General features: G+C 43.8%; 1 protein-coding gene across 4 annotated transcripts in view; it reads left to right on the top strand.

Moving 5' to 3' along the window:
* The window catches only part of LOC134019068 (poly(rC)-binding protein 4-like), a 28,120-nt gene extending 14,224 nt beyond the window's left edge, over positions 1-13,896 (top strand). For 2 of the 4 annotated variants that reach the window (XM_062459583.1, XM_062459584.1), the window contains exons 4-14: positions 498-530; positions 1,788-1,904; positions 4,074-4,205; positions 4,737-4,865; positions 6,139-6,213; positions 7,143-7,214; positions 8,994-9,035; positions 9,182-9,269; positions 9,929-9,978; positions 12,745-12,914; positions 13,222-13,896. In XM_062459583.1, the coding sequence (XP_062315567.1) occupies positions 498-530; positions 1,788-1,904; positions 4,074-4,205; positions 4,737-4,865; positions 6,139-6,213; positions 7,143-7,214; positions 8,994-9,035; positions 9,182-9,269; positions 9,929-9,978; positions 12,745-12,914; positions 13,222-13,567 (1,254 nt within the window). In that variant the 3' untranslated portion in view covers positions 13,568-13,896. Of the gene's footprint in view, positions 1-497; positions 531-1,721; positions 1,905-4,073; positions 4,206-4,736; positions 4,866-6,138; positions 6,214-7,142; positions 7,215-8,993; positions 9,036-9,181; positions 9,270-9,928; positions 9,979-12,744; positions 12,915-13,221 lie in introns of those variants that run through there. The other 2 variants (XM_062459585.1, XM_062459586.1) reach the window with 2 other exon arrangements.
* Positions 13,897-16,089: the final 2,193 nt, after the last annotated feature.

Below are 16,089 nucleotides of genomic sequence, written 5' to 3' on the forward strand. Positions count from 1 at the left end.
CATGTGTGAAGGTGTGAATTGGAATGATTGTGAGGAGGATGATAGGTATGAGCCAAGAGGAGAATGACAGATGGAGAGGCAATCTAAACCTGGCAGAGGATGACACAGAGGTGTGACTTCATCCTGACTGGGAACTGTCCACACACACATACGTAAATGCATGCATACAAACGTACACATATGAGCCGACATCTCACGGATAGAGGCACAAGGACAGATGAGAGGTTGAAGTGCGATACAGTAAATGGTGGAAAATGATAGCCTATAGAGGTGGGTTAAACTGTACAGTAGATGGATACATTTTACAGTAAATGTTCTTATCTGATTATGAACATTACATTTTTATAATCTGTGGGGGAGGGGGTCCAATTGAATGTGTTTTGAAGTGAAAGATGATATCATTCTGGATTTAAGGACAATGTTAAGGGCAAAATCCTCCAAACCAAGCACACACACGCAGGCATCTTCAAAGCTATCCCTCCTCTTCTCTCCTGCAGAAAGGCGAGACGGTGAAGAGAATACGAGAGGAGGTACGTTATCTGCTTCTGATGTCCAGCTCCCATCATACCAACATACGTGATCATCTCAATGCATGCAGAGTGTTTTGTGGCCCGTCAAAATGCAGTATGTGTGAATGTATAGCCACATGTGGCTAGGATGCAGTCAGTGCTATGTTTTGTCAGCATAGGTTTTATTTCTCCTTTGTGCTTTTGTCCAGTGCATGTTTGCACTGGACAAAAGCTCTGTTTGGTCAGAGCTCAGAAAATGTAATCAAATGGAGACACACTCTAATATTGGTAAAAGTTCTGGGTAGAAATGTCTATAAATATTAAAGCTTCAACTCTGAGCCAGGATGTTTGGAAGCTGGCTGTCTGAATAGCATACAGAACAGGTACAGTCTAACCTACCTATTGGGAAACAGTGACTTCTTCACTTTCAATTAGTCTTTTTTTTCTCTACTTTTTCATGTTATTGCCTCAATCATCTCTGTCTCTCTGTATCTGTCTCTCTCTTGCACACAAGCACACACACACACACACAATCTCTCAATATGTGTCCCTTTCTCTGTCCTGTGTCTTTCCTATAACTGTATTTGTCGCTCATAAACCTCAAGGGAGTAGTTGAGCTTCATTAACTCTTTGTATAAAAAAGTAATTAGCTTGCCATTGTTATGGTCCATTCTCTCCCCCTAGTCTCCTGGAGCACAACGGTTATGTTAGTGCTTTATGAAGCAGAAGGATAAATAGAGAGATACTACAACTTTGAGTGTGTGATCCTGCAGAGACCTACAATAAATCAACCACTAAACCGGTCACCCATGATGGTCACCCAGCCATGCTCCCAACCAGTCTGCCAGTCAGTCCATGAGTCAGTCAGTCCTGTGTTGGTTCCTCCCCAGGCATGTGGCTGTGCAGTCATGGAGGGAGCATGACTCAGTGCCATGACCACAGGGAAGTTGAAGGAGGTCAGAGGACTGTCCTGCTTCTCCTAATGTGACTCCGGGGGCTCTGTAGAGACACAAAGGATTTGTTGTGCAACGATACTGCATTGAGCAAGGAAGGACAGTTACAGATATTATGTCTCTGTCATCTGCATATGAAAAGTTGTGGATGATCTAGTCTCTCTGAGATTAAGCATTTTCATCTACAAGCCCTGATCTAGAGTCCTAGTACTCCACCCCCCCCCCCCCACCCCCCATTCTACCCAGAACCAACAGGGGATAAATACCTGCCTGACACAGGACCAGTTGTTAGAGGTGACTTTGACTTGTGTGTTTCCCTCCACAGAGCAGTGCCCGGGTGAACATTTCTGAGGGCTCCTGTCCAGAGAGGATCATCACCATCACCGGCTCCACAGACTGTGTCTTCAGGGCCTTCACAATGATCACATACAAACTGGAGGAGGTAACTTACTCCGAAAATATAACAATCACATAAAACAACAACTGCCCATTGTAGATTTGGAATATGTTGTTGTTGTAACACTGGAGATTGTCACTTAGAACCATGGCATAGTGTAAGAAACAGCAACCTCTTCGAGATGAAACATTCAGAGGTAGGGGGTAAAGGACAGAGATTTAGTTAATGCAATGACGGCCATGCAGAAAAGGACATTTCCCATGAACATCATTAAGAGATAGCCCTTTCCAACCAAACTTGCTGATTGTTCCCTTGTCACTACTTGAGCTCCTGGGCCAGATTGGACTTGGTAGGGAACCAGCTGTGATTGGTCAATTCTCCTGCTAGTGGTCTTAACCCCACTGAGTCATGTGATGGTGTGTCAGAGCTTTCCGTGCAGGGTCGTTCTGGCTCTCATTCTGGATATTGCAGGGAGAACATTGGCACACTGATGCATCCATTTGTCCTTTCTGCTATACACTGTGAGCTTGCTATACACTATCTTGCTATATTCTGCTAGGCATTTAGGTGGCTTTAAAATGATGGAGTTACAGATGAGTGGCTTCATGTATGTTACAAACAACATGTCATTTAGCATCCCTCCTCCTGCACACTTGATAAAACAGCAGAGGAAAATATGTTAACATGACAATGAATAAACCAGAGGAAGTTTGTGCGGGCAATAATCTAGGTAGACTGATGAGATGCAGTGAACAGGTATGCGTCATGCCTAAAACCATCATATTTCTTAATGACCTTCCAATCCACCAGTGAATGTATTCAGCTCAATAAGACATGCACTGAGAGCAGACTGCAGCTTGCAAGCAGACACTCCCCGCTCAGTTCTATAGCTGTCAGTAAACACGCGCCTGGCTGGGAGCACGGAGCAGCATTCATTAAAGATCTTAGGCTCTCACCTCTTGCCAACCCTACCTTCAGCTGAAACTCCGAGTTGTCATGGCAACAGGTTGGCTGACCTACAGCGCGGCACTCCCATCATGCCAGAACGGTATGTGTCTGACATCTTAATTAACAGCAAGGAGAGAGGGAAAACATGATTGGGTAATTGACAGACTTTGTGTAGTCCTTACTCACTGATGGAGACACTGAGCCTATCTGGTTATCAGAATCCATCACTTATCATCCCTCACTTGATAAAAAATTAGCCTATTATTCAATAGCATGGCTGAACTGCAGCTATCTACATGAGAACACAGGCAGAGATAAGACTCTGGTGTTATTTCAATCTCAAAGACCTGGTGTTCCTGGCTCAGGAGTATCATGTACTTGACTTGTTGCTCCAAGGACGGTAGATAGCATAATTTAGGGCACTTAGTCATTCTCTATTGATGTTTTATCGTCCTACCCACAGCATACATTGGGGATTAAGCTAGGCTCTTTCTTTTGTGTCACTGCTGCTTGTGTAACCCCCGGTCTTATTTCCGCCAATTTGTTGGAGAGTGTCTGTGTGAAGATGGGGCTGGGGAAGGAGCGGGACATTCACAGTTATTAAGATATGGTGCATATTTTTAGATCAAATCTTGGATGTGACGCCCAGAGCCCTGTGATCCTACTGACGAGCTACGTGCTGCTCATATAATGAGACGAGACACCACCAGCCTGATCCACCTCCCTAAATATAGACACTGTGGAGAAAGGCAGCGTCATAGCCACATCAGAATATGGGGCTTTTAAACTTAAACTACAGAACTGTTGGAGAAGTAAATGTTTTTTTTCCCCTCACAAGACAAATCCCCTGGGGGCCCCTCTCTAAAGTATGTGAAATTATTCTTACGGCTCGCCAACTAACACATTCTGTTTGAAAACCATGCAGTATGATTTCCATTTTGCTGAGGAGCAGGGTGGGAGAGGCACACACTATTATTCGGGCCAAGGTGTTGGGATGCGTGCTGATGGGCAGAGAGACAGTGAGCAGGATCATTTACATTTCATAGGCTAACTGAGCCTGACTGTTCATCAATTAACATCTCAATCCCTCCCAAGGCAGAGAGAGGAGAAGGGTGTTTACTACCTGGTCAATTGAATGAAAACAGGAGAGCCTGTCTAAATAAAGTCTTGGCTTTTGGCTTTACCCGTTATGACCACTCAAGGGTCCTATTTCTGCCAAGTCGTTTACTGGGGGTTCATGGATCCGTTTATATTTTCTTTCTGCAGGACCTGACCACCCTGGTAGCCAATGGCACTATCAGCTCCAAGCCCCCGGTCACCCTGCGCCTGGTCATTCCTGCCAGCCAGTGTGGCTCTCTCATTGGCAAGGGAGGGACCAAGATCAAGGAGATCAGAGAGGTAAGCACAACAACCGAGCATCTCCATTAGGCAAGTACCATCAGCTTGGTCAACCTGGCGCACAGTTTACCCTTACCATCCTAGACTGACTAGCACAGAGAGCTAACATTAGTGTCACTGTCCACTTTTTAGTTCTACCTTTAGAAAAGGAAAAACATACAAAATTCCGGAGATGAGAAAGGATGTCCTTCAGATGGCTGGAGTAGAAGTGTGCTCTGGTCTGATCTGTGCTGCCGGCGACAACATGTTTCATGTGTTGCCCAGTATTACAGTGTTAGATCACCTATCATGTGCAATACACACTGAACCATCAGGGAATCTTCTACTGCTTGTCTCCTTTTACATCTTCTTATCTGTCTAAGACCACCTTCTATAGCATTTTGCCAAATTTACCACAAACTCAACACAATGGATCGATCTCTATTTTAAGGTCAACACAAACCAGAGATCATGGGACCATGTCATTGTTATCATGCCCTGTCATATCTCCAGAATCCAACTAATCCTTCTGTAAACCCTTGTCACTGGCAGAGCACTGGAGCACAGATCCAGGTGGCAGGGGATTTGCTGCCCAACTCAACTGAGAGAGGGGTGACGATATCAGGAAGTCAGGACTCGGTAATCCAGTGTGTCAAACTCATCTGCACAGTAATCCTTGAGGTAAAGCACTGTCTGTCTCTCTCTCCTCCTCACAGGATGGGACGTGTACCTGAGACTACAGAAAATACATACAGTGCTCGGTGTATATACTACAGTAGTAAATTACTTGAAAATCAACTTAATGTCATTAACTACATTAAAACGTTTAGCTTTGTAAACGATTATCATTGACAGTGTTACCTTTTCACAGCAAAGATTGTTGACCCAGAGTTCAAATTGGATTGATGTCCAGTTCTGGCTAGGATACAGATAAGAGTACATTATATCACTTTCTTGAATGTAATATTACCCTCCAAGAAGTGTGGGCTAGCTGTCTCTCTTTAAGGTGCTGTTAGATAACCAATGCACGCTGTCTTGATCCTACTCTATCCACACAGTGGTGGAACTGTTTGCTGGAGTCAATCAGGAGAACACCATGACAAAGTTTTTCTGTTGTTGGAAAGAACTTCAAACTCTTAATCGAAAATAAACTGCCCTGCTGCAAAGTGTGTCCATCTTTATACAGCAGTTCTCTTGAGTAACAGGAATAGAAAAAGGGAAAACCACCTCAAGCACTTTTTGTCTCCACATGTATGTATGCTTCACAGGTCCTTTTTTGTTTTTGCATTGCAGCTGGACCTGACTGCCTAATTGCTAGTTTGATCCAGTTTTCTAGGGGTTTCTTCAAAGGCTTACAAGTTTAATTAGGATTCTCCACCAGCGGGGCCTTGCTTTTGGCTCCGGGACATAAATTATGCAAAGTTATACAAAGAATCTGCTGTGACTGCTCTCACAGAAAAGATGCTCCACATTCAGAGACAAAAAACAACACTGCATCCATTCAATACATTATACAACTTCCTGTGTGCATTGTTTCACCTATTTACATTTTAACAAGAAGCTTCCAGTGTCATTGTGACATTGCTCTTGCTCCTGTGCCAGTAAGGTTCATATTTCTGTGGCTGTGACATATCCAAGGAGAACAAGTGCTGATGTGTCCTGCCAACCATAAAGATTGAATTCCCCAGTGTAATGGTTGAATGGTTCAAAGAATGACTAACATCAACTCATAAAAAAAGATCATTATTGTTGTATTTTTATCTGTCTAATAGTTCAACTCAATTTGCTCCACTTGTTTCACTCTTGCACAATTACTGTCGAACTTACGTGACATTAGGAAAAGGTATTGTACCGTAACTTGACTTTCTCTATCAGCCTGCTCTCCTGTTCCATTTGTGTTGATAAAAATATATCTCACAATCCCAGACCCCTTGTCCTATTTTTGACTCCTCAGTCTCCCCCGAAGGGTGCCACTATCCCCTACCGGCCCAACCCCTCCCCTGGGGCACTCCTCATCTCTGGGAATCAGGTGAGCAGGATAAATGTAACCTCCATACTTCATGTAATCCTGTAAAAGTGATCTAAGCACACTATATAGACCATATCAACCTCCACTGGGAGATGCAGTCCAGGTGGTCAGTGAGACACTTGGACCACTACTTGTTTGGTGGTACAAGTTCGTAGCACTAGCTTGTGGCTACCCACAGTGTGAAGATAAGACACTTGGAGGAAAGTAGGGCTGGGATATGGAAGGGCTTCTGGGTGAGCGAGATATCAAGCTGTCTATGGAGTAAGACACACGATTAGCCTGTGGGTCGAGACCTAGTCTGAACTGTGTCCAGCAGAGGCTGTTTGGTGTCACTGCCTGCTACCTCAGCACAGCACTGTCTGACACTAGCTGCCAATTTATGATGAGGTATTGTGCTGTGATAGCACTTAAAATAAGCTATCAAATTAAAGTCTAGGATGAGGCTATGGTCCTGGGAAGATGAAGGGCTTTATTGAATGCTATGTTGTGAGAAGGATGTTTGTGCAATTTGTCGGAGGAGAGAAATGAAGTGGAATTGGAAGCCCACTGGCGGTGACTCATACTCTAAGCCTGTTAAGTGTGTTTGAGAGAATTAGACATGCAGCTTCAAGGACCTCTCGGACCATATTTGATCTTTAATAGTCAGTACACCAACAGGAAAATAAACTTGGATGGTTATTTCTGAATTAAGATGAATGGGTTTTTGGACCAAAAATGTAAAGAAATGAAATACAATATATTTTTGGTTTTGATTAACGTTTCATTATCATGATTAGCATCCTGTTTCAAATGGTATGATATTGGTTTTATCAACCATTTGATCCTGGTATTCATGCTTGATTAAATTGCTACGTCCAGAAAGTGTTTCCATATTATTTATGTTGGGATTGAGTTCTAACAGCTCTCTCTTTGTTTTCTGTCATATTCAGGTGTTTGAAGCAGCTGACTTTGCCCCCCACCCTCTGTACTCTGTCAGTCAGGGGGGTCTGGACCTCCAGCAGGTGAGTGAGGACATGCTGGACAGAGGAAATGTCAACACAACTTTGATGTTGCCGAGACAGTGCGTCATGAAAAGTCTGATTGGACCACTTCATCTCACACAGTAGATAGCAGTATCTTCATTACGTAACTATGTTGCAGTTACACTGTAGAGATAAGGAGCATTCCCGAGGGGGAATCTACTGTATACATCAAAGGAGCAGCTGAAGTTACTTCTTGTGTTTATTTACCTGTTGAGAGCACTGATTGAGATCTTCCCCAATCCATGTTTTACTAGTGTGTGAACCTGTACAGTCAAACTGTGTGCCCATGTAATTTAAAACATATCCTTTATGACCACAACATGCTTACACTGTTACTACAGCTATTTTTATGGAGTTGCATGGTTCATGTGAACACTTAAGATAATGTGTTACCAATCTACGCAACTCTTTTGGAAGATTACAGAAGCCAACATAAAGCAAATGTGGCCACAGGGGAATACTGAGTGCACGGTATAGTAGGTGTAGGGGAGATAGCTTTTTATAGCTTTGGGGGTGAGGTTAGTGTTGTGGCATGTCGACAATTACACAGTCAATCACTGGGATGAGACGTAGAAAAACAACAGCTGAAGCAATAAGCTGTGCCCATTGTTCTAGTAGTCATCATGGATATCTCCGGCAGACACAAGATAACACCATCCACGACTACACATCTACATCAAGTTACCCCTCCCTCAGTTCACACTTTACACTATTATAAAAACACTGTATGAAAACACAAATATATATAGCACACTGAGGAATACTTGACATTGTTCCATTGTTTACAATGAAGAAATACAAGCAAGTCAGTTTACAGTAATCACAACCACCAGGACCAGATACAACAATTTGAAGGTAACTGATTATCTTGCTGTACATTTTGGTCTCTGGTATAAAAATTACTGCAGGCCCTTCCAATAGTGAATAATGTGTCTTCCAGGTCTTTGTTTTAGGCTTATGGATACATTACTGGGAGCAGCTTGCAATCCTACCCAGCTGATAGCCATGCTATGACCTGGTGATGCTGGCCAGACTGCTGGCGGCAGTCAGAATTGAATTTAGCTAAGTGCTGTCTGGCATGTAACTTTTAGGAGGAGACGGACCAAACATTGCTAATGAGGGGAGGGGGGTGGGTGCAAGAAAGATAGATAGATGCTAGATATACAGTAGCAGATGGATAGAAAGAGTGAAATTAGAAAGAAACAGTGTATATGGATGCGGTGAGGCTTGAATTGTGTCTGTGTGTGTGTGGGAGGGAGGGGTGTCTGTGAGAGAGACAAGTGATGGGGTTAGAGAGAGAGAGAGAGAGAGAGAGAGAGAGAGAGAGAGAGAGAGAGAGACAGAGAGAGAGAGAGAGAGAGAGAGAGAGAGAGAGAGAGAGAGAGAGAGAGAGAGAGAGAGAGTAGTGAGGATGCACATGATACACATGCTTGTGAGACAAAGAGAGGAGAGAGGGGGAGTGAGGGAGTGAGGGAGATATTTCAGGTGACACGTTTAAAGAGTACAGAGTTTTGTTAAAGAGACCCCTGCTGTGAAAACTGAAGTCTCCTGCTGATGTCCAATCTGTGCTGGAAAACACCCACGTTAAAGCTTTCTCAATGTGGCGTTCTGTGAAGTAGCTGCTGGATATCCAGAACACTTTAGATCCACAGAAGCATTTTGCTCTTGCTGAAAAATTGTATTTAAGACAAACACACAGATGGACGATGTTGATATTATACTGTTTTAAAGTAATTAAAGCGACCTTCTTCCTTACAGGCTTACACTGTACAAAACCAATATGGCATTCCACATTCAGAGGTAAGATGTTTCACCTCGTGTTTAATACTTATTTTCATGGACTATAGTCACAATGGAACACAAGGTATGCCACTTAAACAATGCTTATTTCAAGTGCCATAATAGTCCTGCTGGTAACATAAACAACATCCTCTCTCCATGGACAGTTGGCCAAGCTTCATCAGCTGTCGATGCAACAGAACATGAGTCCTCTGGCCCAGCCGCCCTCCACTGGCCTACCGGGTATGTGTGAGTGTGAGTAGCCATGGTCATGGTCATAGCCAACAGGCATTTATATTTTTATACATTCGGTTGAAAGAATAGGCCATTGGGAAGGTTACGGCAAATTCTCTGTATATTATAATAACTATGATGATTGACAGGAATATTACATTTGTGTTAGTTTGTTATTCGGTCTAGCAGCCAAATGAACAGATAATGTGAATAGTCGAAAGGAGAAATGGGATATGTGGAGACGAACCACTGTGTTTGTGGTTCGTCTGGCACGACTGTCAGTAGTAGTCAATGAGAAGGTCCACATCGTTTGTGGAGCTGTTATGTGCTCGTGGCTGTGAGAGTAAGCTCCCTACAGTTTTCTCATTCAAATGTTCTCCATTTCATCCAGTCCAAAATAAAGCTATTATGTGAAATGATGTGTTCAGAATCAGGGAACCGGGAGAACTAAAAAAAAATGGTGGTGTGTTAAACATCAGTCCATTAAAATGGAAATTAGCTTTACTAAATCTGGTTCTTAGACGAAGAGATTTCCTGTAGAGCATGTCAAAGATGATTTGCTTGACCTTATAACCAAAGAAAAAGATTAAATATGTGTGATGAATTGATTTGTTAAATATCTCTCTCTCTCTTTCTCTTCTTCTGTTTCTCTTTCTCCATATCTCTTCTTCTCTCATTAGGGATAGATGCAAACGCCCAGACTTCTCAAGAGCTCCTCATTCCAAATGATGTAAGAAACTAATATAAGATATCGGGTGTTCTATTTCCACCAGTTTATCAGACAAAACTATTTTATCTTCTGCAGAAGAAAATGTACACGTGAAATGAGTGACACCCGACGTTACAGTTACAGAGCAACATGCTGGATGCTCATGACTTCTACCACAGGACTGTGGATACTGTATCTTGAATAACTTGAAAGGAGAAATGTATTTGCAACAAACTAATTATTTGAGTCATCCTAACCCCAGCCCAACCCAAGGTCGGAAGGATTTTGAGCTGATATGGATTCCCTGGTGTTATTGTCTGGGTTCCAGTTGCATTGTCTCCGAGTGACTCCCTTGAGAAGCCAGTAAATCCTCTCATGTTCCCTGACCTACTTAGAAGCTCTCTGCTGTCAAAACAGCCAATAAAAAAGAGACAAAGATCTTCTCACTCTCACCCAGCCTCCTCAGTCTGAGAGCTAAGACTGTGATGCTGTGATGCTCTGATGCTACAAGAAAACAGCCCAAATTCATCTTCCAATGATCTAGCACTGCTGTTGGGGGCCTTGATCTGGGAGCTTTAGATTGAGAATTTGCTCTCAGTCCATCGCATTCCTTCTCAATCTTATGGAGAACCCGACTATAGACTGTGATCCACAAGGTAGTGCTGTGATACACAGACATTTCCTCTTCGAAAGCTTTTCGAAGCGTAACTCAGACTATGTATCTGAAACAAAAAGGACGTTTAGAAAACCAAGGACAGACTCTTCTGTTTTGTAGAAGTTAGGCACACGTAGAGATACTTAACGAGACATAGTTGTAGGTTAGCGTCTGTGAAACGAGGGGTGTGTTTTGCTGCAGACTCCCTGCATACCAAAGCCACCAGCCTCTCAGAGGAATGGCACTGTTCACTGCCGTACATGACAAGGACAGCTGGGAACTAAGCTCCAGCCATTGTTCCAGAGACTTACAGCCATGGAGCCCCAATTCGCACACACACATACACACACACACACACACACACACAGAGGCCTGGCCATACCACAGACATTGCACCGGTGCAGGAATAAGGCTCTCTACTCTCACAGCTCCAGTAGACTAATAATACAGAGAGAGTAGAGAGGAGGCATTCAAGAGCTGCTTGCCCACAGTCAGCACTATACTGTACATCTGCACAGGCAAGATTTAGCCGGAAGAAAAATGGTGACAATCCCACTACACCATTCCTCTTCCTGTGTCCTTTTAAATGGCTGGTTCAGCAGGAATTCCTACAATATGTGGGCCAGTTAAAGTATAAGTCCAGGCAAAGCATATGTGCACTGCTTGCTGCTTAGTATCAGTAATCAGGGCCAGGTGAATCTGCTGCATCTCCAAAGTCACTGACGAGTATTTACGTCACACAACATGGAATAGACCTCTCCGCCCATGCCAGGCACCTGCCCGTGACAAGTGTGTGCTTACACTGTCACCTATTGAAGGGCATTGTTCTTCCTACAGTATAAAGCAGTGAAGCAGGCCAGTGGTTTTGTTGATTAAAAGTAGTCGTTGACAGCTGGCATCCATAGACAGCTGATGTGAAAGGCCAGAGGCCAGTACAGCGACTCTCTCCCCACAGGGAAATGACATTAACTTTGATCTCAGGTCTGTGGTGGCCATTGTACTCCTGAGGTGCTCTTCAGCCCAGCTTTGCTCTCAGCCTAGTGTTGGAATAATCTGCAGAGCCAATAATAGCCAGGCAGACCAACCAGGTCGCTGTGTGACAAATGAGAAAGTGTGGAACAGGCCCCTGACTTCCCAGGAAAGGAATGTGATTGTGAAGGAAAAGGACAGGAGCAAGAACAGTGTGTGTGTGTGTGTGTGTGTGTGTGTGTGTGTGCGCCCATGCGCGTGCCAACATGTGTGCCCACGCAAGTGTGTCCACCGATGCGTCAGCCGATGTTAAGCTGCTGAAATGCACACATACAAGAGGTGCTCCATCACTGTCGAGCTCTCCCTCCATATATCTGCCCTGGTATCTGCCCCCTCTATGTGTGCCCTGCCCCCCTGGCAGACCTGGCTCCTGGCTCACTGATCCTGGGCCTGGGAGGATCACCTGGGCTTCAGCCTGCTAAGTACCCCATTGTTCTCCAATAGGCAGGCCTGCATGCTGAGCCAATGAAAACAGAACCACGATGATAATGCAGAAAACAAATGTGTACATCTTCTAAACTAATGTCAGCACTATGCAAGCCATCTGAATGGTATATCATGTGTTTTGAATTATTTTTCCATTACCCTTTCTATTAGAGGAAAGATTCATCTGGCTGGATTGTGTTTGGGAAGTGATTTGTTTGGGAAGTCGCCACGACTGGGGGAAATCAATAACCTTTTAGCTACTCAGATTAATGAGAGGCAAATGTTCCCTCTCTCGTCTCTTTCACCAGGCCAAGGAGAGTTGCAATTAAGGAAGGGTTTGGAAAAGAGTGTATTTGACATGCATGATAGATGGTCAGGCTATTGAAGACAAAACAGTGTGATTGCAATATTGTGAGAGGTCTGCATTTCACATACAGTATTACTACACAGACCATGAAGCACATTCTCATCAAACATTCCTGCAATTCTCCCCTGTACAAATGTTTTTGATAATCACTATTTCAGTCTTTTGACCGTCAGTTTAATGTCAAGGATAATTGGGAAGTCCTACTTTGATGTTAAATAAAACACAATATTCTATGTGTACCCATGCATCTATATACCTGTCCATCCGTCCATCCACCAACCTACCGTATCCTTTCTTGTCTCTCCTCCAGCTGATAGGCTCCATCATCGGCCGTCAGGGCACCAAGATCAATGAGATCCGGCAGGTGTCTGGGGCTCAGATCAAGATTGGCAGTCAGCTGGATGGAACAAGTGACAGACATGTCACCATCACTGGCACTCCAATCAGCATTAACCTAGCCCAGTACCTCATCACTTCCTGGTAAGGCCAGTGTCTCGTGAGAATGTCCAATAAATGAGATGGTCGTGGTCTTGGGAGATTGAATAGTTTTAACAGGGTCAGAGGTGAAATGGCATGGTGATAGGTGATAAAAGGTCAAACAGTGTTCCTGTGTTGTTGCTAAGTGGCCCAGAGGGAACCGTTAAAGCCACAACTTTGAATTCTGGTCGAACATCTGCTTTGCATTGAAGCAGCCTGTTTGTTCTGATGACATTCTGTTGTAACCACTGCCCCCGCTTCATGTCCCCTCTCTTTCTACTTCACTTCTGACAATTTTCTGTTCCCACAGTTTAGAGACGGCCAAGTCCACAGCCCAGGCGGCCTCTATGGCTGCCCCGGTTGACCTCAACATGGCCTTCACCCAGCCAGTCTCTCCCGCCTCCTCCCCAGCCCCCACCCTGGCGGCCATGGGCGCCTTGACCCCCACCCAGGTCCTGGGCACACCCTACGGCGCTCTGCCCCTCTCCGGCCTGCTGGGGATGAAGTCTGTCCCCTTCCTGACTCTGTCCGGCCCAGCCCCTGCTGTAGCAGTCACCGCTGCCCCGTCCCATGCCACGCTGGCGGCATACACCACCAAAATCTCCTCAGCCAACTGCATCAAGAAGCCAGAGAGACAGAAGTTTGCTCCTTACTGATGCTACCATCTGCGTAGCCTCAGGCTCTCCACTTGCCTGGAGGGCGACATGAAGGACAGCTATTTTGTTTTCTTCCACACGCCTGATGTAGCCATACCCTCTGCCAGAGTTTCTCTTGACCTGTACCTGTTTGACGAAGCACCACAAAGAGACCAAGAGAAAATTTGGACAATGGCGATTAATATAAGTTCTTCACATATATAGATGATTTGTGAGTTTCCCATGAATTTGTGGACCGCTGCAGTATCAGCCGTCACCTCATCACTGTTCTATCACTGATGAAGGGCAGCCGTCACCTCATCACTGTTCTATCACTGATGAAGGGCAGCCGTCACCTCATCACTGTTCTATCACTGATGAAGGGCTGGATTCTCACCTGAGACATACGCGTGCAAAGATTGGTTTACAAGCGTGCATCTTGAGTTAGAGATTGGCTCAAAGTATCTATCATACAATACGTTTATAAATTATACTCAGATGACGGATATGCTACGGTATGATGCTTTTTTACAATGTCTGTTTGCTTCTTGAAGTTTTTAAGAAAATGTGTAAATGTTTGAGGAAATAGTGTATTTTAATAATTTTTTTGTGCTCTGGTACTGTATTGTACTGTTCTGTTTGTTTTGTTGGATTTCATTTGAAATGTGTAAATTGTTTTATCTTATTTATTTGTATTGTTTTGTTTATTAAAAGTCTTTGTTTCCTGAAATATATAAAGACATTTGTCTCCATAATTATACATTTGCACTCTCCCTAGCTACTGGTTGAGGAACACAGACCATGTACTAATCCACACCACCTGCAGAACTGTGGCACAGATTCCAACCCAACCTCCAGAGAACAAATCAATGACAACACACAGTATGTAATATGTTTTTAAAACACGTGCCTTTAAAAAAAAAAACGATGAAAAATTACGCAATCCCAAATCTCTCCGAGCCAGGTTATTTCTGCGTTCCCCTGTCACGAGCCACTGGGTGGCACGTCGTTTCAAATGCCAGGTTTTATGAGGGATGCTTTTCACATCATTGTGCTCTTGTCCCCGAACAATAACTGCAGTGTGGTGCATCATATCCCCAGTGGAGCAGAGGGCCAAGCCTGCATTCACAAACACGCTGCACACACAGGCACACACATAGACTGAGGCAGAACACAGTACATACATGAACACTCCAATCTACAACACACAGTGGCGTGAGGCACCGTCAGATCCACTGATGCTGAGAGAAATGAGGGGAGAGGGGGAGGAGAGAAAAGGAGGGCACATACTATATAGTGACAGCTGGGGTAGAGAGGAGACACACAGCAGTACTGGAAAAGGAAAGTCAGTAACTGCATCAACATGCACTACAGTATCAGGGTCCTCTGGAGAGAGAGCCCTCTTTTATCCTCACTCCTTTAGACTTCACCGTGGTAACGCAGGGAGGCCTTGAGAGCGCCGAATCCTCATTGTTGTCATCTACATTGACTCTGAGGCATGCCGAAATATGACTCTTTCATGAAGCTTCGACTTTATTCATTTCAATGAAGTCTAGTGCAAAATCTGCCATGAGAGAATCCTATTCTTTCTCCAGTTCTTTGTCCTCACATCATGAAAGAGCTCCTGTTAGTGTGAGGCTCAGTTGTTGTGTCCCTCTATCCTCCCACTCTCTAACTAGAGCCAAAGAGGTTATAAAAATATCTGAGCAATCAGTGGTCTGTATCCACAACCCTCTCTCTCTCCATTTTTCTTTCACTCTCTCTTGCTCCCCTTTTCTCTGTCTTTCTCACTCCTTTTGTGTATCCCACTATTCACATAAATACATACATTAAAACAATGGTAGAATGTTTTTCTGTGATAAAAATACAGTTACTAAAGTATTAATAAAAAATGTATTGATTTTGTGCAAAGAAATCCTGTAATATTTTTTGTAATCACTGACTAGTGACTAGTGGCATTGACTGCACAAAAATGAATGGATGCAATCACTATTTGCTCATCTTTGATTAGTTGTAAGGAGGAGTCAATTTGGACATCTTTGCATAACATGATGGCAGCCAGTTTCTGTCAGTCACTTGCGCCACCTACAGGATGAATACTATATAGACACAGTGCAGACACAATTCAGTCACATACAAGAAGCCAGGAAATTGATTAAGTAATCTGAACAGGTTTGGACCTTTATCCCACCCCTCTCCATCTGTCTCAATGCTCCCAGTGTCCTGTCCTGCATTCTTGTTTTGGATGTTTACTCTATTCAAAAGGAATACCATTTCCAGTTCTCTGAACCTAACTGGCTTTTAATTTGGACTGAATGCAAGTTTAATAATAATCACAATGGAATTGTGTTTTAACCCATAACTGAGTTTTTTGTATAGACTTTGATGATACTTTAGCTAAGTTGTTGATTCAAAGGAGAAACAGATGGAATTATAGAAGGCTTTCTAACTTGTTTTCCTGTATTTGTTTCAGGCCTGTTATCAACTCAGGCACCATGAGAAACCCCAACATGTCTTACTAACACCTGCACACCCTCCAGCCC

This window comes from Osmerus eperlanus, chromosome 4 (genome assembly GCF_963692335.1).
Source record: "Osmerus eperlanus chromosome 4, fOsmEpe2.1, whole genome shotgun sequence".
NCBI classification, from domain to species: domain Eukaryota; kingdom Metazoa; phylum Chordata; class Actinopteri; order Osmeriformes; family Osmeridae; genus Osmerus; species Osmerus eperlanus.